Source organism: Spea bombifrons, chromosome 5 (assembly GCF_027358695.1).
Source record: "Spea bombifrons isolate aSpeBom1 chromosome 5, aSpeBom1.2.pri, whole genome shotgun sequence".
Classification (NCBI taxonomy): Eukaryota; Metazoa; Chordata; class Amphibia; order Anura; family Pelobatidae; genus Spea; species Spea bombifrons.
Window position 1 is genome coordinate 71,001,216 of NC_071091.1, and position 12,883 is coordinate 71,014,098.

Consider the following 12,883-nt stretch of genomic DNA (forward strand, 5'->3'; position numbering starts at 1 on the left):
ATGCTTTAATACACTACTAGGATATGACATCAACATTAGGACAGCACTCACAGAGGGGGCGGGTGGGGATGCTGCTGTGGGTCAGGCCTAGGGCAGCATCCATGGTAAATACATCACTGTATGGGAGTATTTGTATTCAATTATTTCTGATAGATTGATATCCAGCAGTTAAATCCATCCCCATTTCACTCGAATAGTTTTTTTAAATCTTCCATTACAACATCGGCAGGTGTCAAATATCACAATACATTAGCATAATTTAAACCACTTAATGAACTGTTGCTATTCAGAACACAAACACATAGTACTTTGCATGATTTGTCATTGAAAAAAAAATATGTTCATTAACCATTTGTAAATAAACAGACACATCCCTATTGCATTTTTTTACAATCTGTATTTTTTTAAACTTGCATACAGTAGCAGCAGCTCAGATGTTAAAAGCTAACTGAAGCAGACAATAGCTACAATTACACTAGACAGAAAATCTGCAATTTGAGCCAAGTAACATTGTGCTTTTTTAATCTTGCGACTGAAGTAAGCCATCTTGTTATAGCGATCATTTTTGCTTGTTTACACATGAGTGCAGTTCGTAGACGGTGGAGTTTCCATTTTACTCTTAATTTCTTTAACGCCACTCTGCATCGAGTCACAGCCAATCTGACACTTAAATACTTGCTTGTACGCCTTTCGAAAGTTTTCAGAAAGGAAAGCGTAGATGATAGGATTCACCGAGGAGTTGCTGTACGCCAGGCAATGTGCGGTGATTCTGAAGACAAACGTAGCTTGCGTGAGAGGGAAGATTCCGAACTCCACCCACAGACTGATCACATGATGTGGAAGCCATGATATTCCAAACACCACCACAACTACCAGAACAGTCTGGGCGGTCTATGAATAAAAGTGCAAAGAAACAAATGTTGAAAATATTTCATATGATGTTCTTTTGTCTTTAAAAATACATGTATGAGTTTAGAGTTGAGTTTAATAATATATTTAACCACCATTGATACAAACCATTTAATAATAACCAATGAATACTGGTAGCACTGTCAATTATACAGTGAAAGTCTCTTAATGAGTCTGGAAAGATCTATATTCAAACTATTTACAGACTGGCTGAGAATCAAAAAGATTGAGGTTATACAAAAACACATTGTTATATTGTGTCATTGTTATGTATATTCTCTCACATTAATTATTACCCTTAGCATATTTTGAAGCTGTAATATATAGCTAATTTGAAAAATATAATAAAATAATATGCAGGTCATAAATTGTATTTTTCGGAAATCTTTTTATAACATGCCAAATACACTACGTAAGATATTTTACCTAGCCACAATTAGGCAGACATCAAATCAAACTTATTTAGTAATTACAAAACATTGCATTCATTTCAGATATTTACAATGCATTAGGAAGCAGGCTTAGCCTCCCCTGTTTTTTCTAGATCCCTATTCTATCTATTTTAAGAGATAAATTATATCTGCAATACATGTATGTTTAGTATCTAAAACTAATGAACCCCAGGACAACAATAGAACCTGGTAAGAATCAACATTAAACCTATAAGAATTTTATCAGGATCTGGTAAACATGATACCTCCATTGGCTAACAGAAGCATTATAGATTGCAAGCTTTTGAGGCTATCTCGGTCTAAAATATAATATAATATGTATAATATGCCTAAAAAGATGATCTAGCTATGTCTCAAAAGGATGTATACATCAAACATGGAAAAGGAGAATTTTGATTAAACCAACAGAAGGAAGGCAAAAATGGCAAAAAAACAAAAATGTAGGGGGCTAAAAACTTTAATTAATGGAGGATAAAAAATGATGCCATCTAACTAACATGGCTGAATTAAATCAGACGTTTTGAGATTTTATATTTAGTTGTATGTCAACAATGCAACATAGGTCTTTGGGATGAAAAATGTGCTAAATTAACAAGTGTTATCAGCTAGTTGCCACATCTTGATGCACTGAGCCAAAAAGTACCATTTAATTAATCACTATTCATGCATAACAATTCATCTGTGTGACTACTGATGGAATAGCCAACCATGAGTCATAAAATACTAAGTATTAATTAACAAATAAGTCTAAATTATACCTGTTATAGTAAACTTTACTTGTTATTGTAATACAATTTTACAAAAAATACTGGTTTTTTTTTCACGTAAATGTCACATATTTTCAGATATGCTGGTTTTACCAATATTATATATCATTAACATACTGTATATGGCCCAGGGGGCATATAGTTATTGCTGAAATCCATGCAATGCAAATATTTGATGAATTTATGTTGTTGATGACAAATTCAGTTGTATCCTTTGGAATCGCAGACTACCACGAATATGAAATGATTAGTATTGTCCACATGTTATAGATATGGTTACATTTTAAGACACCCATAAGAAGACATAGTAACACATTTTTGTTTTTCTTTTTTTAGTTTAGAAACGGTATCTAACCTATGTCGGTAGTTTTATTACACTTGTAATGAACCTAACAGTATTTGTACATAACAGTCTGCTGCACTGTCTGCACATTTTTATGAAATCTATTTTATTCAATTATATTTCTATGTCTAATTCCAAAGCTCACCTTTTAGAACATTACTTGACTCATTTGTAACCAAGGAAACACTGAGTTCATTTAAAAGGTTGCCCATAAACATATAAGTAAACAAAGTTGATGGAAGATACGTTAACCAGAAATGTAGCATGAATAAATCATTTTATTTTTGTTATTTAAAATGATTAAATCATTTTATTTTGAGGCAATCTATTTTTTTTTTCAATGTTTTATTGTCTTAAAAGGGATTATTTCAGCAAAAGTCACAAATGATCCTACCTTAAAGAAACATTCTATACGCACTTTAATGTATACAATAGCTGTGTTTTCCCAATACATTTTTGTGATATTCCCCTTGCAAATGCAGTCTTATTGTTCGGTAGGGTGGGGATTTTTAAGATCAATGTGCTCCCCAGGGTACTCCCTATTTTTATATCCAAACAGTTCGTTAAAGTGATTAAGAAATTGTTTCCAGGGTATAACTCAAAGTATAAAAGGCCCAGACTTGGAAATCAATACTTGACCAGGTCCAGGGATAAAGGAGGCTTGAGCCTTCCAGATCTGGAAATTGACCACAAAGGCAACAACGTGGAGCCTTGGTGCGACAATTCCCACATAAAGTTTCCTCAACTGGGACACATTGTTACTAATGGGAATATTTTGCCCCTATACTTCCAACTCACACATTATGTGAGGTCAATAATGAGCTTCTCCCCTCAGAGGTATCCTCTTTTGAGAAGCTCTGTGTCAGATCTCAGGATCTGGGAAAGAGATTTGGAGCTTAACCTTACAGAGGTTGAATGGGTAAAAAATATTAGTGCTAGTGAAGAAATGCTCCATATGGGTACCGCACGGGAGACTGCATACAAACTCCTAAGCAGATGGTATAAAGTCCCTCTGGAATACACCCCACGCATACTGTCAGGTGCTTGAGATGTGCATACTGGCAGGTGCTTGAGATGTCTAGGAGCAGTAGGGTCTTATGTACACAGATGGCAGAGGATTAAGCCCCCCTGGGATACAATAATTAACGCTGTAAAGAACTTTGAAGGATCACCAGCTTCTGTGCTCCTACATCACACACACAAATGGCATTGAAGTTGTATAAAAGGTCCTTGACGATTCATTTGTTTAATGCAGCAAAAGCTATCATACCCAGACAACATAGACAAACTTCACCCCCCTACTATTGCGGAGACAGTGGAGACAGTGAAACAGATATGGTTAATGGAAGTATTGCTCACACTTCCAAATGCACAAGGGTGGCATACAAGGTTAACTGACTTCTACAGGAGGAGTACCTGAGTTCAGGGCGTTTATGTCCCAACTGATACCAAATGTTCAGTCAGATATTCTAGGGCAAATAGGTAGATATAGCCCTGGGACTGGGAGATACCTACATATTACCTTCACACATCTGGCACGTTTGATCCCAGTTAGAGCATACCCAGCAGCAGACTAGTATCCTTTTGAAGTTTAGGAGCTTTGTCATTTTGTATTATTGCTACCTTTCTTTATTGCTGAATTGTGTTTGTATGAGATGCGTAGTTATACACACAATGAAGTACAGCAGGAGATATATAATCTATGAATGGGAACTGTGGACAAAGAGAAGAAATTTGGTTTTCCTACTAGGGATTCTAGATTGGATTTATAGTTTGATACTGTTGTTTCTGATCCTTACACTGTTCTCTAATGTCATGCATTTTATGCGTAAAAGCACATGGCATACTTAAAACCAGTCAGTGTGCTTCCCTCAATGAAAAAGTATGTTGCTTAATTATTAATCATTGACTTGTTTTGAATATGTGCTAATTCTATGATATTTAAAAAATATCCTTATCTACATTTAAATACCATAGATATACACTCTATGGACATATTGGGACACCTGACATGACACACCAACCAGGACTTTTATGACTTTGCATTCTAGATACATATACATTAATATGTAGTGGAAGCTATAACAGCTTCCACTTTTCTGGGAAGGCTTTCCACAATATTTTTCAGTGTTTCTGTTGAAAAATGTGCCAGTAGAGCATTTGTGAAGTCAGTCACTGATGGACGAGAAGGGCGGGCTCAGGGATACTGAGAAGGGGAGAGATAATGAGAAGTGGGGAACATAAGGATAAAAAGGAAAAATAAAGTGAAACTCAAGGGTCGATAATGGGAAATGGAAGAGAGATAAATAAAAAGAGGAGATATGAGAAAGAGGAATTAAAGAAAAGAGAGATAAAACAGGAAGGGGCGGTAAGGAGAAAGAGGAGGGGAGATATACAGAAAGGAAAAAATAGAAAAAAAAGTGTGAGGTATGGCAAAAAGAAAAGGAGCGACAAAGACAAAGGGGAGAAAAGAGTGAGATAAAGAGAAAGTCTAGAAAGAAAGAAGATTAGAGAAAAAGGTGAGAAGACAAAGTGAACAATAATAGATAAACAGGGAAGAAATAAATAGAAAAGGAAGAGATAGAAAGGACTGATAAACAAAAAGATGAGGAAAGAAAATGAGAAGGGTGACAGATAAAGAGAAAGAAGAGAGATAAAGGGAAATAGGAGGAGAGATAAAGAGCAAAGGGAGTGCTGAGATAAAGAGAAATGGAAGAGATGAGAAAGGGGAGAAACAAAAGGGGACTTGAGACTTTGTGTGGGGACCCCTCAGGGTGTAATCTGGGTGTAGGGTAAATCCTGTGGATGCATTCTGGGCACATCCTGTGGGTGCAATAAGGGTGCTGGGACAAATCTTGTGGGTGTAATCTGTGGATGCACTGTGGCAAGTCCTTATGTACATATTATAGAGTTTAAAATGGATATCTAAAGCAGATAGAATTTATTGTTTATTATGCGGGCTTTACCCTTTTAAAAAAATATTTTATAATACCTAAATGACTAGCTGCACTGAAAGGACACAGGGTATAACATCTTCCATCATGATATTGTCAGCATTTCTGAAATGCAGCAAATGATTTTATATTCCCAATTCATTTATTTGAGAAAATTCAGTGACCTAAGGTGTAAGAGTAACACCTTGTCAGTGACAGAAGTGATTCAGTAGTTGCATGCAGAATCATGACCAAATTACTAGACTTGTGCATTCGTCTTTGGGCGAACATGAAAACGAACACGAAGAGTGCATTTTCGTGTTCCTTCTGAAGACATGAAGAAGAGAAGATAGCGTCGGTAAAACGTAGATGAAGAAAACACAACACGAAGAATCTTCGGGATCGTCTTCGTCTACTAATCTCCCTGGTCCCTTCCCCATCTAGCCTACCTTATCTTCGCTTCAAGTTACATTCGGACCTAATGTGTGTGTATGTATAGAACAGAATAAAATCATGACAATTATTTCTTACAGGGGTTAAAATGCCTATGGGAGACAGACATAAAAAGGAATGATGGGTGGGTAGATGTCAGGTTCACAGATATTCCCACCCACCTTCCCATTGATCCATCCTCACTCTAAAAACTGAAGAGGAAACAAGAATATTAGTGAAGGGGAGTAATGAAAGCGGTTGTCAAAGATGGTAGGGGAAGGGTGTGAGAGTATGAGAGGGAATGACAAAGCAATAGAGAGTGAGAAAAACAAGAAGAATTTCATATGAAAATGTGTAGCTTTCTGTTTGGTTGGTTTCTGTTGTTTTGTTGGGGATCCCTCCATATTTTCAGACAAAAATGTGTCGAAAATTCATTAAAATACATATGAATCTGAATACAGAAAGTCTATTGTGCATTGTTTTTAATCCATTTTTATAACATAATTCACGGGCCATACAAGATTATCAATTTAAAAATTAGCTCCACATTGTATATTTATACCACAGACAGCCCTCCCGTTAGTATTGATTTATGTGATGCCTACAGCCACCCCCTCTTGTGAATTAATGCCCCATTGCCCCCACACCCTTGTGTGTTGCACGCAGCCAGCTCCACATTATATATTTATCTTACAGGGGTGTATATTTATCCCACCACCCAGCCCCCCCTTTTAGTATTATGTCAGCCCTGGCAGTCAGATTGCATCCACAGGACCTGCCGAGCAAGCAGACTGGAAGCATAGGACTTGCCATCTTTGCCCCCAAACAGCCTCCCTGTGGCATCTTTGCCTCAAACAGCCTCCCTGTGACATATTTGCCTCAAACAGCCTCACTGTGCCATCCCTGCCTCAAACAGATTCTCTGTGCCATGCTTCCCTCTCAACTGCAGATCTCTCTGTGCTGCTCACAGACTTCCACAGGGGCCGCTGCTTCCCTCTGTGTGCGAACAACTTTTCTTTTACCGCCCAGGGGAAGCAGGAACAGAGCAACCGATTTTGCTTTCCCCACCCCTGCTCCATGATCCAGTGTAAGCTGTGGAGTAGTTTGAATCCAGTGTGTGCTACCAGCTGAGGGAGCAGGAACCAGACACAGTAAATGTCTGACAGATACTGGAGCTTACCTTAGGCCTATGTAGCTAAACACATCTGAGTGGTAAGGAGTATCCTCTCCCCCTGTCATGTTAATAGGGCATTCTGTCTATCACAGGCAATAATAAAGATTTACACAGCCTTCTCTGTGGATTGCAGTAATTGTTGCTTTAAATTTGTGGATTATGTTAAAGGTCCCAACATGTCTGTCCACCAACTGGTACCCCTTAGCCATTAGGGTGAAGTCTGAGTGTGGGTCTGTAGGTGGCTTTGGAGGGTGTCGGGCCAGGATAGACAGAGCTTGGTGTGTCTAGTCAGCCAAGGTATTATCTTGGCATTTATTCTTTAACACATACGTACTGTTATTACTGTGTGCTGTAGTCATGTATTATGTTTCTGCCAGGAAAAACCAAAAGTCTGTTACATTCTCCTTCAACTGGTTTAGAATGGAGCAAAAATTAAATGCCATCTTTGCTTGCATTTAATATATAAATTCTGAAATTGATCACCTTTATTATGAATTAAGTTTGGGTTCATGTGCATATAATGCAGTTGGTATATAAAATACTCTGCAAAACATAAATTATAACAAAAGAATGACTGCAGACTGGAGTGTTTTCACTTTAATACTTTTTTTTCAGTTTTTAAATGGAATTATAAATGATTTGCAGTGACCAGTATTATTTTTAAACACATACTTATCCAATGATCTACATCTAGAATCTTTGTAGATTTTTATAAAAACATAGCTTGCTGCGTTTGTGCTTTACAGGACAAAAGAAACTCAAAGAATGGAATAGAAATCTTTGTTATGACTATAGTTTAGTCTGATGGCTCACAGGTAATAAAATTTGAAGCATAATGTACGGAATGCATGTGTACAAATGCCAAAACACTATTGTGGATTTGCAGATAATAATAACAGATATGAAGGTATTAGCTTTTCAAGGAAATGCCAAGATATAAACTCATAATACACTAAAAAAGAAAATGTATAAAATGACTTTTGTATCCTATTATACAGTTTGTCATATTCACAGTAACTTTGCATATTATTATTACTGTTAATAATAGCAATAATAATTATTACTAGTAATCAGTGAATGGCACTTTCATTTCTATTAGATTTACAGAGTTTAAATGTATTAATGCTTTTAAAGGAAGCGTTATTAAAAACCTTAAATTACAAGGAATAGGACAACAATATAAACCTGTGCTAATGATGATGATGACAACTCACGATAACGACTGGCAGATCCAGAGTCTGATCTCAGGTGGGCCACTCAAACGAACATACACTCATGCTAACACACTAACACACTCAGACACTCGCAATATACACTAATCCTCCTAGATGCTCATACTAACCTACCCATACACACAAACACTAACACACACAGAGACATTCACCTTAACATATCCACTAACACTAACACACATGTGCCCAAACACACATGCTAACATACCCAGACACCCACTAACACACACTAACCCACCTAGATGCTCACTCTAGCCTACACACACACTAACACACAAATACTAGCACGCACACACATGTTTTCAAAGAAAAAACTTAAAACTATATAAAAACAAAATCATAAGGAAACATAACCAAAAACACATACACACATGCTAACATACCTAGACACATACATAAAGACACCTTAACAACTGACCCCAAGAAACCCAGAAAACTTTTGCAACAAGCCCTCATAAAGCCTGCAACACATTCCTCTATCTTAGCACAACAATTGAACCCCAAGCAAACCAGCAATTGTCTGCAACAGAGTATATAGACAGGATCAAGAGATCTCCATACTCATATATTAATGTTTTATGTTTTTCTTTATTTTTTTTTTATTTTCCTGTTTATGTGCCAGGTTTATCTATTACCCCAGTCTGTCTGTCCCTCTGATAGCTCTGATGTGCTTGATAGCCCTGCAATGCCCATACTGGGTTATGTGGCATTCTCTCCACTCCAACAGTATATTAAACAAACTCTTACAGCCCTCATGAAGCCTGAAGCACATCCCTCCTTCTTACCACAACAGCGCCCTCCCTGGTCACCTTCTACCTGCCCATCTTCCACCTGCCCCTATGCTATCCTAATGTATAGTGACAGTTACCAGATCCATTTACACATCATCCTGTAGGGGACACCAACTGTTTGCACTTGAGTCCATCCACACTGTATTTCATCATCTTCCCTAGCTCCCCTGTCAGCAATAAACCTTCAAATGTGAAACCCACTTGTATTCACTCTTTCTATTACTCCTGGGTACACATCTCCTAATTCTGGGGAAGCCGCACCATCTTAGCTGCTAGAATTTATCTGCAACTAGTACAACTCCACACTACCTCTCCCCTTTCTCCATACCTTGTGTTTCTCTTGACCTCATTCCGTCTAGATTGTAAGCTTGCGAGTAGGGCCCTCGCTACCTAATATCTTAGTCTATGAATTCTAGTCTTGTCATATACCCTAAATATATGTAATGAACTCTATGTAAATTGTTGGTGGTATATAAATATAATAATAATAATAATAATAATAATAATAATAATAATAATAATGTGTGCTTATTGTTGTTTCATGAAACATTTCAACTGTGACATATTTATGAGGGTCATAGTGACAGACCTTCTATGCTAAAAAGGTCTGTTCCAACCTCTGTCCTTTGACCTTTGACCTCACCAAGTGGCCCATTAAAAGGTGTGATTAACTAGGTTAGCAAAGGCTGAATAGGGTGAATGGCCACTAGGCTTTAGCACCCAGATCTGCCACCTTTGGCCTAGGCCACAATATACAGCCAGATTTCAAAATAAAGAGATCTGCACATTATTTTCACTTTTAAAAAGAAAAATAACACGAATTACCTTTTTCTTTGAAGCTTCTGATTTCTTTGACATGTTCCTTAACTTTTTATGCAGGTGGTTAAGAACCTAAAAGAAAAAGCACAGTTGTGATGCTAGAACTGTAAGCAAAGTTCAAGAAAAGCATTCACTACAATCAATAAAAAAATGTTTGTTAGAATGACTCCTGACCTTGCATGAGTGCTGACATATTTTACACAGTTCGGAATGATCTTAAAACATTTGCTGAATTGTGTTAGTCAACTAAATGTGTTTTGGGGATTCTTACAAACTACATAACAATGTTAATGGTAGGGGTCAATATAACATTATCATGTGACAAGAAATCTTTGTTCTGTTTTTGGACTAGCAATCTTCAGAGGTACTCTAGTGAAATGCTTTCTAGCTCCGTCCATGTGGACTAAATCCTGATATACTTTGAGATTCATCTATAGTATATAAAATGTAATCAAACAATTATGATTATATAAAAATGACATGTTATGTATCATCTAGGAAACCTATAGGGTTTGTGGCCCCTGAAGAGCTATGTATAATGCACAAAAGGTACAGATAAAGCAACCTAGCTGCTGAAAAGAAAATGTACAGACACAGTTCCACATAAATGCCCAGCAAAGAATTTAACGTTTTATAAATTCAGAGCATGTACTCTCGGGAAGCAGAGTCATATCAAAACTATTCAGAAAAATAAGATATGCACACTGTATATCGAGAAATATAGTCATTAAATGAACTAAATCAAGTTTATAAGAGATATACATGATCAGCTCTGGATAAATGAATCTACTTAGCAATATATCATTTGCCTGATATTACCAGAACAGTAGACAGATAAACCACTAAATCTATGAATATACAGGCTTAGTTGAATGGCAAGCACTTAAAATAGATCTAATAGTAATAATCACAATAATAAGTAAAACTATAATGGAACTGTTGAGTTATGAAGGATTATGTAGAGCTTTACCACATGAATATAAATCAGTCAAAGCTGACCAAAACCAGAATATTTCAGGAAGAAAATGCTTCTTTCTGGTTTCTCAACACTTAAATCGTGATAAATGATACATTTAAAAGTATACTGCGCAGAACACATATAATTCTGTAAACTAAAGCAATTTCTTTTGAATATATTCAAGGACCACATCATTTAACATGTATATGAAATAATTACATGCTTACACACGGTTAAGGTGTTTCCCAAAGTTTTATTATTGTCTATTTAGTGTTCTGTCTGTATCACTTGGAAAAGCTCCATAAGCTCCATAATCAAAAAAGTGAATTGTAGTTTTATTTGATATATAGGTAAATATATAAATAGATGTGTGTGTGTGTGTGTGTGTATATATATATATATATATATATATATAAACACTACTGCTACTACTACTACTACTACTGCTATATTTAAGCATGGACCAAGGAGAAAATCGATTGGAGTCAAGAAGGATTTTTTTCCCTGATGCCAGAATTCAAAGTAGCTTAATTGGGGGGGGGGTTGCCTTCTTGGATCAAGAGTAGGAAGGTTAGGTAGAAGGGTTGAACTTGGTCTTTTTTCAACCTTATGCACTATGTAACTATGTATATGTGTGCAAAAATCGAATACTTTGTTATTATTTGAAATACATTTGCAACATTATTTTGAATCTAACACAGATTATTGTTATTCATCAGTACAACAGACATCTGTTAAAACAGAGGGCTTTATTGCTATTAAGGAGAGTCTTTTGGAACATACTAGACAGTGAATTAACTTTAATGATAATAATTATTACATGTATACATGCAATAAGGAAAGAAGCAACTAAGTCAAATGTGGTTTTTGTGGAGTAAATGGATAGAAGCAGGGTCAATGTCAAATTAACACAACATAATAGAGACATTTATGGGAGGCAGATGGTACAGTATGAGTTAATAATAGACCAATCACTAGTCTAAATATATTAAAGTATAGGCTAATGGATCAAAAATGAAAGGTTAACAGGGATGGTGACCTCTATCATATGTCTATATTCTTCAACATAAAATTATAGCATATGAAAGTCATACCATATTCCAATCTTAATATGTATCACATCTTGTAAATCCAAGAAAATCATGCGAAAGACAAGAAGCTATGTCTTTGGCACCTGGCAAGCAGAAATGGAATGCAGATTTTTCTTTAAATCAAAACTAGAAATAAATAACACCCAAAACCACAGCTAACCTTGTAAATAATTTAATTATATTGATCATATATTTGGCAGTACAGATATTCAGGAAATACAAATACTGCCAACAGGACAGTAATAATACAGAGCAGCATTCTTATCAGAAAATGATAGATGATATGCTTATTTGTTTGGTCTGGGTTTTTTGTTTTTCCTTTCATCCAGCAATACCCTTATAAATATTCTAGTGTTGCTGGATCACAGCAAGCTGTAGCATGCCAAAGTAAAAAAAAAACAAAAAAACATGCCGATTTAAATATTAATAATGGCTTTTGGCAAAATGCTGAGGACAGCCAATTATTTACAGTTAGGTACCAAGGTTACTTTATTAAGCAAACAACACAGACATTTGACTATGATCCACTACTGTAGGGCAACTGTGAGACCTTGTTGTCCACTTGATGTTCAATCAGCTATGACTGGAGTTATTTTGTAATTGCTAGCACACTAGTTACTTGTGTAAGGTATACAAATGTGGGTAAGACTTAAATATGCTGAATCAAGAATGAGTTAACAGATAAAAAAAATATACAATTTGGGCCAAATGGTTCTTTTCTGCTATTACTTTCTATGTTTCGAAAATATGCCATTTGTAGTATGGTCACATGACTGGGGTAGGTGCTGTCCAAAATGCAGGACCCAGCTGATACCATTAGATACCGGAGGTTGGAAGCAGGTGTAGTTTAGCCATGTCTGCTTCTCCCTCCCCCGTCCATATCACAGTAGCAAGCCTCCTACTGCTATTAAATCCAAAGACGCATTTGTGTGCATTATTGATGCATGCAAAACAAATCATATCTACCCAGACACCTAGATAC

The 12,883-nt window shown here is 36.3% G+C and overlaps 1 protein-coding gene across 1 annotated transcript in view; it reads right to left on the bottom strand.

Annotated features, from left to right (window-relative positions):
* Positions 1-379: 379 nt before the first annotated feature.
* GALR1 (galanin receptor 1) overlaps positions 380-12,883 on the bottom strand; it is a 59,462-nt gene continuing 46,958 nt past the window's right edge. The window contains exons 3-4 of the mRNA XM_053467854.1: positions 9,859-9,924; positions 380-891 (exon numbers count right to left, since the gene is read on the bottom strand). Of these exons, the coding sequence (XP_053323829.1) occupies positions 574-891; positions 9,859-9,924 (384 nt within the window). The 3' untranslated portion in view covers positions 380-573. The remainder of the gene's footprint in view (positions 892-9,858; positions 9,925-12,883) is intronic.